Raw genomic sequence first — 13,489 nt, 5'->3', positions numbered from 1 at the left:
AGAAAACATCACGGAAGTAAATAAGAGGTGCACTAAGTCAATGGAAGGACATTCCGTGCTGATCGACTGGAAGATTTGGTAGCTTAAAGATATTCTTAAAATGTCAATACTTTCTCTTTTTAAAGTTTATTTATTTATTTTGCGAGAGAGAGAGAGAGAGAGAGAGAAAGCGGATGAGGGGACAGAGAGAGAGGGAGAGAAAGAATCCCAAGCAGGCTCCGTACTGTCAGCGCACAGCCTGACATGGGGCTCGATCCCACGAACTGTGAGATCATGACCTGAGCCGAAGTCAGACACTCAACCGACTGAGCCACCCAGGGGCCCCAAAAGGTCAGTACTTTCTAAATTGATTTCTAGTTTCACTAAAATCCCCATCACACCCCCAGCTGGCTTAAAACGTTTGTGTGTGTGTGTGTGTGTGTGTGTGTGTGTGTGTGTGTGTGTGTGGAAACTGACAAGCTGATTCTGTAGAGCAATGAAGGGGATCCAGAAGAGCTAAAACAACTTTTGATGAAAATGAAGTTGGGGCACCCCGACTTTCCAATTTCAAAATCTCCCACAACGCTACTATGATTAAGACAACGTGGCACAGCATAAGGACAGACATGAAGATCAAGGGATTAGGCTTGAGCGTGCGGAAATAAACCCTCACGCTTATGGCTCACTGATTGTTTAACACGGGTGTCAAGACGATCCAGTGGGGGGAAAGAGTGGTTTCTTTCAACAACTAGTGTTCAAACAACTAGACATTCACATGCAAAAGAACGAAGCTGGACCACTACCCCACTCCATACACACAAAAAATTAAAATAGATCCCAGATCTAAATGTAAGAGCTAAAACCGTAAAGTTCTTAGAAGAAAACAGTTATAAATCTTTATGACCTTCAGTTAGGCAAATTTATAGAGACAAAAAGCCGAGGAGTGGTTGCCTAGGGCTGGGAGAAGAGGGACATGGGTCTCTTTTCGAGGTGATGAAAAGCTTTGAAACGTAGATTGTAGTGACAGTTGCACAACTCTGTGAATATACTAAACACCATTGAATTGTGTATTTTGTTTTTTGTTTTGTTTTTATTTATATTTCAAGAAAGACAGAGAGTGCACATGAGCAGGGCAGAGGTGGGGGGAGAGAGAGAATCCCAAGCAGGCTCCACGCTCATGCAGGGCCTGATACGGGGCTCAATCCCACGATCCAGGGATTATGACCGGAGCCGAAATCAGGAGCTAGATGCTCAACCGACTAAGCCACCCAGGTGCCCTCAATGGTGCATTTTCAACGGGTAAATTTATATTATATGAATTATATCTCAATGAAAATATTTAGTAAAAGAATGTGTATAATAGCTTTATTCATAATAGCCAAGGGGCTCAGTCAGTTAAGTATCTGACTTCAGCTCAGGTCATGATCTTGCGGTTGGTGAGTTCAAGCCCCACGTCAGCCTCTGTGCTGACGGCTCAGAGCCTGGAGCCCGCTTCAGATTCTGTGTCTCCCTCTCTGCCCCTCCCTGGCTCGCACTCTGTCTCTCTCTCAAAAATAAACAAACAGTAAAAAAAAAAAAAAAAAATTCATAATAGCCAAACACTGGAAATAATCCAATTGTTCACTAGCAACAGAATGGATAAACAAGTTTGGTATATTCATGAAATAGTACACCACTTAGTAATGTAAGTGAAGGAATCTTCATGTATGCAACAACATCGATACGCCTCGGACACATTATGTTGAGCAAAAGAACCCAGACGCAAAAGGCACGTATCGTATGATTCTATACAGATGAAGTTTTAGAACAGGCAAAATTAATCTATGGAGAGGGACGCCTGGGTGGCTCACCTCTTCCTTTCGGCCCAGGTCACGATCTCACAGTTTGTGTGTTTGAGCCCTGTGTTGGGCTCTGTGCTGACAGCTCGGAGCCTGCTTAGGATTCTCTCTCTCCCTCTCTCTCTGCCCCTCCCCGCCTCTCTCTGTCTCTTCAGAATAAGTAAGTTTAAAAAACCCTAATCTGTGGAGGAAAAAAAATGATAACAGCTGCCTTTGGGGGTGTAGCATCTGCTGCAAAAGAGGACAGAGGAATAAACTGCGTGATGGAGATTTCCTAGATCTTACTGGGTGTGGGCGACCTGGGTAGATACATTTGTCAAAATTTACTGTACTGTACCCTTAAAAATATGCATGTTTTATGGCATGCAAATTGTACATCAATAAAAAAATACTGCCGCCATGCCTGGCTGGCTCCGTCAGTGGAACGTGCAACCCTTGATCTCAGGGCCGTGAATTCGAGTCCCATGTTGGGTGTGGAGGTTACTTAAAAGAATAATACAATCTTAAAAAAATATGCTGCAGAAAAATTATAGGCTCAAGCATCTCGGGGGACCAGAAGTGGGAAATGAAAGCAAAGCGGTGAGCAAACGTTGAGACCTCAGGTATGTCAGATCCCGGAACCTGAGGCTGGCAGGCTCTGCCAGCAGTTCTGATCCCGTGGGCCAACTCTGCTCTTTTGATATGGGGGGCTTGAAGCCAGAGGCTACATCGGGCCAGGGCGACCTCACCCCTGAAAGAAGACGAAAGAATTGCTTGTTGGCAGCGGCAGGCCTCGTAAGCCAGAGGATGAACACCAACTCACAACTAAGAACTGAACTAAGCCCCAGGCACGGGGCTCCGTGACCCGATCCGCGGAACCCCCAGAACTACAGGGCCTGAGATCCGAACCACCGACATAAGGCCTGGCTGCAGACTGTAACTCTAACCTACTGACTGGAAGGAGTGTTAAGCTGTGGTCTCTAGAAGCAGAGTCTGAGACGGGGGGTCCAGTGCAAGTGGTGGACCGGGGGCTGCTCTGTGGAGAAGGGAGGAAGCGATGTAGGATAGGGAAGGGGAAGAAAGTAAGTGAGGGTGCGCTCTGTATTAGGGTTCTCCAGAGAAACGGAACCAATAGGAGATTATCTATCTATCTATCTACCTATCCATCCATCCATCCATCCATCCACCCACCCACCCACCCATCTGTCATCTATCTAGAGACTTTTCTAAAGAACTGGTTCACGTGGTTATGGAGGCTGACAAGGCCCAAGGTCTGCAGGGTGCGTCTGCAAACTGGAGAGCCGGAAGAACTAATGGTATAGTTCCAGTCGGAGGGCTTGAACCCCAGGGAGAGCCAGTGTTTCAGTTTGAGTCGGAAGGCAGGGCCAAAACCAATGTCCTACCTTGAAAGCACTCAGGCAGAAGGAATTCGCCTCTTTTACTTGTGGGAGGGTCGGCCTCTTTGTGATATTCAGGTCTCCACCTGATTGGGTGAGGCTCACCCACGCTAGGGAGGACAATCTGCTTTTCTCAACCTAGCGATTCAAATGTTAATCTCACCCAGAACAACGGCTGGCCAAATGCCTGGATACTCCGTGGCCTAGTCAAGCTGACACGTTAAAATGAACCGGCCCAAGTTCCCCGCATTGGCCTGATCCCACAGGGCCTCCCAGACGCGAATTGTACCACAGAATTAATCCCACTTCGAGGCACAGGGTCTGGTCTCTTGTGTCCCCATGTCAGTGAGGCATCCCTGACAAGCTAAGCCAAGAGTAGTTCTCTGGGGAAGGGAGCGACCAACGCTCACAGCAGACGGAGGCGGGGTGTGCCAGTAGGCAGAGGCTTCTGGGTAGGGCACCCACAACATCCTGTACAGAAGCAACCTCGAGATTCCTATATAGGGATGAGGAGCACAGACAGACAGACACACAGACAGAAACAAATCTTTATAAGCAAACTAACAGAAAATCTCCAGTGAAAATGAGCATGCAAACCCAAATCCCACAGTCCAAGGAAAAACTATACTTCTAGAACAATGAACAAGATCAATAACCAAAACAGGAGCTCACTTGAGATGAACTCAGTGTAACAGAATAGTGCAGGAAATACTTTCAAATCAACATGCTGATCTGTCTTGAGGAAGTCATAATGCCCAGTAAAATGACAAAGGTTCTACATTTACCGACACCAGGATGGGCTGATCCTACCAGAGGTGTTAAAAGACAACACATGTGGGTGTCAAAAGTAAACTTCCTTCTAGAACTGAACTTAATTTCTATTTTGAGGTCCCAGTCCTACCGGAGGGAAAGACCCAATCTCAGTCAATTCAGTGTCTTCCCTGCTCCCCTCTTCCTCAGCACCATGTGGTGTTACCATTTTGGGAAAGGGACTCTGGTCTTTGTCATCTGTTGACGTCACTACCTGCTGAGCAGCACCTCATCCTGTCTGGGCCTCAAACATCAATCCATGAGGTGACCTGCTGAGCTGACCCGCCCTCGCATCCAGGACTTCCCCAGGCTGCTTATCAGATCCTCTGGTGGCACAGGACACGCTCCATGTTTTCCTGTTTCACTCTGTGGCCTCGGGAGGCCTAGTGAGGCTGTCTGGGGCCTCTGCTACTTCATGCTGCTCTAGCCGGCCCCGGAGACCTTCCTCCTGCCCTCCGCTCCGTGTCTGGCTCATGGGAACCCTTGAAGGCTGTGTCGGTCCATGTGTAGACGCCCATATGCTGTGCCGTCTCCACACCTGCCCCGTGACGGGGATCTCGGGGATCTCGCTTCCTCCCCACGCTTGGTCTTGGGGACGATGGCTCATAAAACCCCATTTGCTCAGGTATCAGAACCCCGGCGGGGATTCTATCAACGCAGCCCAACCCCAAGGGCTTGGCCATGAGAGGTGGCAGGGCAAGGACTCTTCTCAGGGACTCAGGGACGCTCACTACCGTCTGCCTGTTTTGTTTTCCTTCTGACTCCTCTCCTACTACTCTCTCTCGGCCCATCGAGGCCGCTTGCCTCTAGGGCCCCTTCCAAAGAAGTTGGCCTTGGAGGGCAAAGGTGAGGATGTGTCACTTCGGGAACACAGATGGGACGTGTTTAATTTAAAAATTATGATAAATTCAGATGTGCGAGTAGACAAAGAAGAGGAGGGAAGTGAAGATGAAAGGATGGGCACACAATATGGAGGATGGGAGAATGTCTTCTGAAAACTGGAGTATCTAGGGGCGCCTGCTGGCTCAGTCAGAAGAGCACGCGACCCCTGATCTCAGGTTTGTGAGTTTGAGCCCCACGTTGGGTGTAGAGATTACTTAAAATCGTTTTAAAAAAACCGGAATATCCAATATTCAAAACTCCTAAACTTGTGCTGTTGAAATACAGACCGCCCCTCGCCCCCAATCTCTTTAAAGCCTCTGTAGAGTTCTAAAGATAAAACGGCCTGATGTGGGTGAGGTTTTTGTGAAACTCAAGGGACTCGGCTCCACATTTGAGTCAAGGTACTGCAAACGAGTGTGTGGGATGATCGTTCACGAACTGAACTGATTCAGTGGAAGCAGAGGTAGAACGTCTAGCCAGAGGAAATGATGAGAAAGTAAGCCCTCCAGGGGTTCACAGAAACACGGGAAGGTGCTGAAGACAGATCTTATCTAGATCCTTAAAGAGAAGGACCCCTGGCCTCACATGTGCATTAGACACGTCGGAGGGATGTTGGAGACACGTGGGCCCCCTCTTAATCTGTGGACACAGTCACAGAAGAACTCACTGACCCATGAGGCACTGACGGAGAACCTTCGAGGGGCTGGACGTGCTGGGTACCAAGGATACAAGAAGGAAAATCACACGGAACTTGTCACGAAGGCTCTCTCCGTCCGTGGTAAACAAACACGCACAATGAGATGAGCTACGGGCCGTAGAGAGGGATGTAACCAGAGAAGGGATGAACAGCCCCTGCACCAACGAACTGCAGGGGAACTCAGCTCTTGGAGAACATGTGGGGGCTTCCTTTGTGCCCCACGCATTGCCTCTTCTGCCCCCCGACGCTCCCAGAACGGTTTGCCAACGTGGTCCTAACCCACGAGTCTGCATTTCTGTCACAGGGCGCTGGATATTTATGTATGTGTCCTTTGCCTAACTAAAAGTGGGAAGTTTCTCTCTGTTGGTTTCTGTGATCGTCACGAACTACTTTCTGAGCACAGGGCCACACCGCAGATGCTCCAGGAGGACCGCTCCCTGACGCCACAGCTAAGCTTGTGGGAGAGCGCAGGGAAAGCATTGACAACAAGTGTCGTCAAACCAGGAAGGTGCCCATCATGTCAAACACCTCTGGGTGAGATAACTGCCTTAGTGTCCAGAGTCAGCCCGGAGACCAACAGACTCTTTCTGGAGAGGGACCTTTGTCCCAAAGAGACTGGGAGAGACTCACGGCACATTGGCTTTTCGGGGGCAGGTCGCTCTTTCTCAAGTGGGTGTTAAAGGCAATTCTCCTCCATTTTCCATACGCGCAGCCATCAAAATAAAACACATTCCGTAAGTCTCAAGAGCTGAGGACGGAAATCAGCTCCTGCGCTGCCTGTAGGTCTTCCAACAGAGGAACGCACGGGATTCTGACACAATAGGAAATTTGTAACAAAAATCCCTGCACGAAGTCCAAGCTTTCCTTTCTTTTAATGGATGAACAAACCCAAGGCAAAATAGTCTTTGGGGTAACCCAGAGAAAGACGCAGAGCTGCGAGGTGGAGGCCTTGCCTGGCCCACTGGGGTAACTTGGGAAGGGAGGGGAGCAGGGGGAGGGGAGGGCGGGGGAGACTCAGCCTGAGCCCTGGTCTTCTCCGTGCTGCTGACTGGCTGTGACTTTGAGTCTCTGTTTCCCTTCTTGGGACTCAAAGTTCTCTGCCTTCAGGATACAGACTAAAATTTGATTATTTTGTAGTTCCCGAAGTTCTACTTAGTTCTTTTCCAAATCTGTGATGTGTCATCATAGTTTCCTATCCCCTGCAGATCTTTTCAACGTTGTTTATTGGTTTGTAAATCTTGTATTTATTTTAAAATATGTCTCACACTTTCAGTATCTAAAGCCCGCACGGGTCTGCTTCTGCTGGTTTTAGTATATACCGCTTCGTTTCTGCCTGTGTGTCTGGTCATATTTGACTGTGACTGCTCATCGACCCTGAAGATTCTTTGGGGGGATTTCCCAAGATGTGGGGTGAAGCTGCCCTTATTCCAAAGGTGATTTTGAGTTTGCTTCTGTCGGACACAAAGGGGCACTATCGGGTTTGGACGATACTTCAGCTCACAGCCCGACGTTTATCGGACCGCCTCAGTGAGGCAAGTTTAGACCCCAAGTCCACGCAAGGGCTGGCCTGTGCTCACAGCCTCAGGAAGGACTCAGAGCAGTGACTCCTGTCTTGCCGCACATCAAGCACTTGTCCCTAAACCCCTGGGATTCAGCGAGGGAAAGGAGGTTTCCATTTGCCCCACTCCTACCCTAAGGATTGCAGCCGCCCGGGGGGACATGGGGTTGGCTCCTATTAGACTTCCCGACCTGGAACACCCCTGAGCCCGTCCCTCGGGAAGCCACCCCAAGACAGTTCCCAGCCTCTCCGTCAGTTTACTCTGGATCACCAGATGCAAAAATGTCACTGAATGATCTATCGCTTTCTTATTATCCCGTCAGCTTTTCAGGGCTCTGTGATAAAGGATTGTTCGTTGCTCCTTAGAGTTTTACCATTTCTCTCTCTCTCTCTCTCTCTCTCACTATATATAAATATTTATATAAATATAAAAAATATAAATATATATATAAATTTATATAAAATATAAATATACAAAATATATTTAAAACATATTCATATATATTTTATATAATATATAAAATATATTTAAATATGTATATATTTTTTAAGATTTTATTTTGGGGTCTGCCTGGGTGGCTAGCTGGTTGAGCGTCCGACTTTGGCTCAGGTCGTGAGCTCACGGTTTGTGAGTCTGAGCCCTGCATCGAGCTCTGTGCTGACAGCTTGGAGCCTGGGGCCTGCTTCAGACTCTGTGTCTCCCTCTCTCTCTGCCTGTCTGACTGTCTGACTCACGCTCTGTCTGTCTCTCTCTCAAAAATGAATAAACATTAAAAAAATTTAAAGATTTTATTTTTTTAAGTAATTTCTACACCCAACATGGGGCTTGAACTTGCAACCCCAAGACCTAGAGTCGCATGTTCCTCTGACTGAGCCAGCGGGGTGCCCCTCTTCATGTGTGTTATGCATACGTGTTTAGAATTGATATATCTTCTTGATGAATAGCAGTTTCATCATTTTGGGCGTGGCTTTCTATTCCTAGAGATATTTTCAAAATTAAAGTCTGCTTTTTGCCGTTGTTGTTTGGCGGGGCTATCACTTCCGAGCGTGAGCTTTAAGAGCCAAGGAGTCATTTTCCACAGTCCCTGTTTCACACTTCGGTGAGCTGTGGGAGGAACGTTCCAGGTGGCAGCTGTTCTGTCAGCCTGGGTCCTAGTGTGAAAACAACTGGGAACTGAGACCCCTAAGTGACTGGCAAAGGATGTGTAGCAAGAGAAATAATCTTGTTTTAAACTACTAAGATTTGGGTGTTATTTGTTATGTAACATAACTCAGCCTGTACCGACTGATACAGAAATATTGGGCTAATGCCTCGAAAATGTTATCTTCGTTAGACAATCCTATGAGACACTTGGCATCGGGTCCCCTGTCACCTCTGCACCCCGTATGTTCTCAACACTGCCCGTCCCCATCACTCACCTGTCAGGGACTGACCTTGCTCTCTCGTGGCCTTGCTCTCATATGCGGTTAACTTCACCCAGAACACTTCCCCCGCCCTTCACGCGGCTAAAGCTTGTCTTTTTTTTTTTTTTTTTTTTTTTTAATGTTTATCTATTTTGAGAGAGCGAGCAAGCTGGTAAGGGCAGACTGAGAGGGAGAGAAAGAATCCCAAGCAGACGCCACACTCAGCGCAGGGCCTGACACAGGCTCGATCTCATGACCGCGAGGTCATGACCTGAGCCAGAATCAAGAGTCGGACGTCTAACTGACCGGGCCGCCAGGCGCCCCAAAAGCTCATCCTTCAGGTCTCGTTTAAGAGGTCTCTCTAGTGACCCAGGGCAGATGCAAAGGACGCTTTGCCCAAATCTCTGTTACGGACTAGTGTCCCCAGTGTCCAGCTTCTGTGAGGACTGGTCCAGCCTCACAGATGCCCTCGTCTCTTGACTTTGGCTACCCGCCATGAGCATAGCCAGTTCCTCTCCTCCTATGGCAACCTGCGGCCAACGGCTGGCCTCCGTGGGGTTGGGTAGTAAGCCCGCCCTCCCCCCCCCCCCCCCCCCCGACTCAAGGCGAGGCCAACTCTGTGGTACAAAGAGTACGTGTGTTTCTCTGGAACCGGCAGCCTCAGCTGACTGACCGACCGACCTCAGACATGAGTACGCCCCGCCGACATCAGCAGAGTCTGGTCCAGACTGGAACGGCCCAGCAGAACCGTGAGCTTAGGAAACAGCTGTTGTTTTCAGCTGAAGTTAGTCTCCCTGCTTATCCTTATTCCCCTGCCCCCTGTTCTTCCCTACTCCCTCTCTCCTCAGGGCATGCCCTCTATAAACCGCATGTGCCAAAGCCCTTGTCTTAGGTCCTGCAGGACGACAGGGTCCCCGACTGCCTGTTCCTGGGCCGTAAACCCGTCCTGCACTGCCCCTCCACTGTCCCAGACGTGGTTTCATTCATTCAGCGACCATGCCTCGAGTCTGTCTGGTTACTTACCTCTCCTACTAACTACACACTTCTTGAAGGCACAGGCCTTGTTTTTATTATTACTGCTATTGACAGTAGCTCTATGCTCTTAAAAAAAAGATGGAGAGAGGGGTGGTAAAGTGGTTACCATTTTATCTTCAATGCCCGGCACGCATTAGGTACTCACTGATAGTTGAATGAACGAGGGAATGAATGAACGAAGGAATGGCTGTCCGGGATTAAGCAGAGAGATGCAGGCTGTAAGCACTTCTGTGAGCACATTGGAGATGAACGACATGTCCATAGAGAATGGATCTTGGGGACTTTTCGGGTTCAAAGACCAAGGACTTCAGTGATAGAATTTCTCCGCCGAAGAAGGGCTAGATCCAGTGTAGAAAAACACGGGAGCAGAAAATGGCTGAATTTTGCTACGAACAGAAAGAGGAGCATGTGGGACCGAGGCGACGTTGAACGGTCCTACTCAGTGAGGAGGGGCTCCGGGCCGGGTGCTCCCGTGGCCCGGTGCGCACATTTTACACGTGTTATATGTTGCCGCACACGCAGGCTGAGGAGGTGGTTATTCCCGAAAGCATCGCTCTGTTTGAGTGCCTGTGATGGGAGACTCCTTCCTAGCTGGAAAGAGGCGAAATGCTGGTGTTCAGAGTGGGGAAAAAAATCAGATGATCATCTCAGGCTTTCTCCGCCCTCCACCTCCGTCCTCCTGAACAGTCAGAATCCCGTCCACAACCAGGTTGGTTTCTGTAGAGTCTGTAACAAGACGAACGTGAACCTGCAAACCTCGGGACAGGGCCTGGACGGCCAATGTGTTCTAGCGAACACCGCCTTTCAGCTCCGCTCCTGGGGGAGTTTGCTGAGGGTCAAAGGGCCAATGAAGGGCCAGACTCTGCAACGGTGGGTTTTGTCGGGGACGGAGGCCTGGTGTGGACGATCCCTCACTTTCTGACCTGCGTCCACCGGGGTCCCACCTGCGCAGGCCGTTCTGCTCTCCCCGCGCACGCGCACGACCAAGGGGCATTCGCCAAAACCTGGGGCCACAGGCCACACCTGGCCTGATGGCAGCCAGGCAGCATGGCTGAAACAGTGTTTTGTGTTTTGCGTTTTCTGCAAGGGAATACAAAACTGTCTCCTTGCAGCCTAATCGGCCAACGCAACCTGTCTATGGGGAAAGAGTGTGGGATTTGTAGGCAAGAGACTGCAGTTTCAGCTTCGGCCCCCACAAGTGGGGTAAATCACAACGTCTCCTACTTCTCGGTTTTCCTAAACTACAAACTGGGCTGCGTATCCCTTGACTTATTCCTTCAAAACGTTCTAATAAAGATTCAAAGAGTCACTGCATGCAACACAAAACATTCAAAGGACTTTACACGGATTTGTTATTATTATCATTGTTTTATGACCATTGCTAAAACGCCATCAGAGTCTAGGACAGGAACCTAGAAACTTCAGAGGTTAACAGACGTGTGGACACTAAATTCAGGACACTACCATCCGGGTGGAGAGAGCCCCAATCCCCGCATCTCTCTGCACTCCAAACTCTGGTCAGACTGAGCTGCCCGGCATCAGCTTCTGGAATTCTCCACCCTCCCTCCAGACCCTGGACCTCTGCAGGCACTGCTTCCCTCCCTGCAGCATCGTCTGTTGCCTTCCCTGCTGCCCCTTCTCCTTCCTCTTACTCCCATCTGGCTCAGCTCTGGGAAGCTAGCCCCGAGCGACCCCGACTCCACACCAAGCCTGCAAATAGATCCCCGTGTCACAGCACCCTTGGTCTCGCCCGGGGCCCCGTGTTCCCAGCACAACGTCGCGTTGTCCGTTTACGCTTCTCTGTGCTCCCTGAGAGGCAGGAACATGTCTTCCTCAGTAGCAGGGGTTTGGACTAAGGACCAAATAAACACTGAGTAAATGGAAAAAGACAGAAAGAAAGAAAAAAGCCCGGCCTGAGAGTTACAGCTGAGAAGCACGCTCACCACACTGAAAGTGGACCCGAAACCCCGGGGGCCCCTCGCTGGCACGTCTCGGGACGCGTCGTGATTTCTAAGGCCGCGGAAAAGAGGACAGGGGTGTGGAGCAGCCCGCGCGTGTGGGGAGAAGATCCCACTGCTTGGTGGCAGTTACAGCAAAGCTGAGGTCAACTGGACAACTCTCGCTCAGAAATCTCAATCGAAACATGTCAGCCAAGACAATACAGGAGGGGCCCAGCCTGGGCTTCAAGGCCCGTGCCCGTCGCCTCGTGCCACCATGCACTGTGGCTGCCGGCTGGCTCACAGCGGGCGTTTCTAGTCCGTGTTCAGCGTCATGATTCCCCTTGAGCTGATACTCGGCAGGACCACCGGGGGCCAGGTTACCTGCAAAAGAGACGGCGGAAGTCCATTCTTTCAACGCAGACTGAACCTACCTACTGTGGGCCAAGCAAGCGCTCCGCTTCGCCCAGGAGGGGCTGGGGCCGGGGCCGGATAGGCCTCAGTTCACGCTCCGGGGGCCCTCGGGCGTTCGGTGGGCTGACGGAAACGCGCACAACTCACCGGGCTACAACCCAGCACGACGTGTACGTGGGAGTTGCGTTTTTACTTAAGGGCCACAAATCCTTTGCCATTCCTCCCATCAGGTGGTAGGATCTAAGGTCCCTCCCCTTGAAACTGGGTGTGCCTCCTGAGTCTGGGCCTTCAAGGGCCAGGCAGCTGGCACCGGGTTCTGCTAGAAAGCTTACGCTCTCAGAACCTGCCGCCACGCCGAAGGAGCCAGAGCGGCCACACGCAGGTGCTGCAGGGACAGTCCCGCCTGAGCTCAGACTCCAAGTCATCCCAGCCGGACACGAGGGCAGGAAAGTCCCGATGGTTCCGTACCCGGCAGAGGCCCCACGTATCACAGAACAAAGACAGGCCATCCTCCCGTGCCCGTCCGGACTTCTGACCTGTGGAATCACGTCCAACACGAACCGGCCGCTCTGTGCCATTTACACAAACTCACTGACATGCCTCATACACAACTACAGACGACAACGAAAACAGCCCACGATGAGACACGCCCTTCGGGCCAGGGACGCGGTGTCCTTCCTCTGTAAAGGCTTTACCGCGCACAGGGCTGGAGGACGGGTCCAGTGTTCCTTGGCGGCCTTGGAAGCTTTCCCACTGGTGGCTGGGGCCCTGCTCAGCTTTTCTCACTTCCTCCTGGTGTGGAGGCGAGTCTCACCCTTTCCGTGAAGAGCTGAGGGTCCACTTGTCCTGGGAGACCCAGAGCTGCTCATGCAGGACAGAGGTGCACGCCCCTGAATCACACCCCGCGTGAACCTGGTGTGCTCGGTGAGGTGCCGTGGGCAGCTGTGTGTCGCTTGCTCGCGTTCCCGGTCACCTGTGGCCCTCGTTACACCCCGCGGCCACCGGGTAGCGCGGAGCTGCGGCCGCTGCTCTGCGATGGCTGCTGTGGCAGAAGGGGCCCTACTCGGGTTTTGGGAACAAGGGTCTTTTCCATAGGCTGGTGTGGCTTTCCAGGCACCGCCCCTCTCTCCACCCCCCCTCCCCCAGGGTCACGTTAACGCTGGAGGGTCTTGGGGCGCCTGGGTGGCCCAGTGGGTTAAGCATCTGACTTTGACTCAGGTCACGATCTCATGGTTCGTGAGTTCGAGCCCCACGTCGGGCCCTCTGCTGTCGGCAAAGACCCTGCTTCAGATTCCCTGTCCCCCTCTCTCTGCCCCTTTCCTGCTTGCTCTCTCTCTCAAATCAACACTAAAAAAAATGAAAAAAAAGTATTAAAAAAATGCTGGAGGGTCTTGTCAGATGATGCCCCTTCACGCTTTCTGTGGAACCTTCTCTTGCCCCTCGAATCTGTGTCCACGTCTTAGGCTAGACTGTCTCCTCCCCTTGGCGCCCTTCAGCCCAGCACAGTGGTTGGTCAGGAGAACCAGGCCGTTGAACCGAACTCAAGGGGACACAGGGAA

At 50.9% G+C, this 13,489-nt stretch overlaps 1 protein-coding gene across 1 annotated transcript in view; it reads right to left on the bottom strand.

The window, feature by feature from the left end:
- Window positions 1-3,066: 3,066 nt before the first annotated feature.
- Window positions 3,067-13,489, bottom strand: part of GLB1 (galactosidase beta 1) — a 101,458-nt gene continuing 91,035 nt past the window's right edge. The window contains exon 17 of the mRNA XM_032594635.1: window positions 3,067-3,689. Coding sequence (XP_032450526.1) covers window positions 3,490-3,689 — 200 coding nt within the window. The 3' untranslated portion in view covers window positions 3,067-3,489. The remainder of the gene's footprint in view (window positions 3,690-13,489) is intronic.

The sequence above is a fragment of the Lynx canadensis genome, chromosome C2 (assembly GCF_007474595.2).
Source record: "Lynx canadensis isolate LIC74 chromosome C2, mLynCan4.pri.v2, whole genome shotgun sequence".
Classification (NCBI taxonomy): domain Eukaryota; kingdom Metazoa; phylum Chordata; class Mammalia; order Carnivora; family Felidae; genus Lynx; species Lynx canadensis.
Note: the sequence above shows the minus strand (reverse complement) of the source record. Positions and strands in the feature narration are given on the sequence as shown.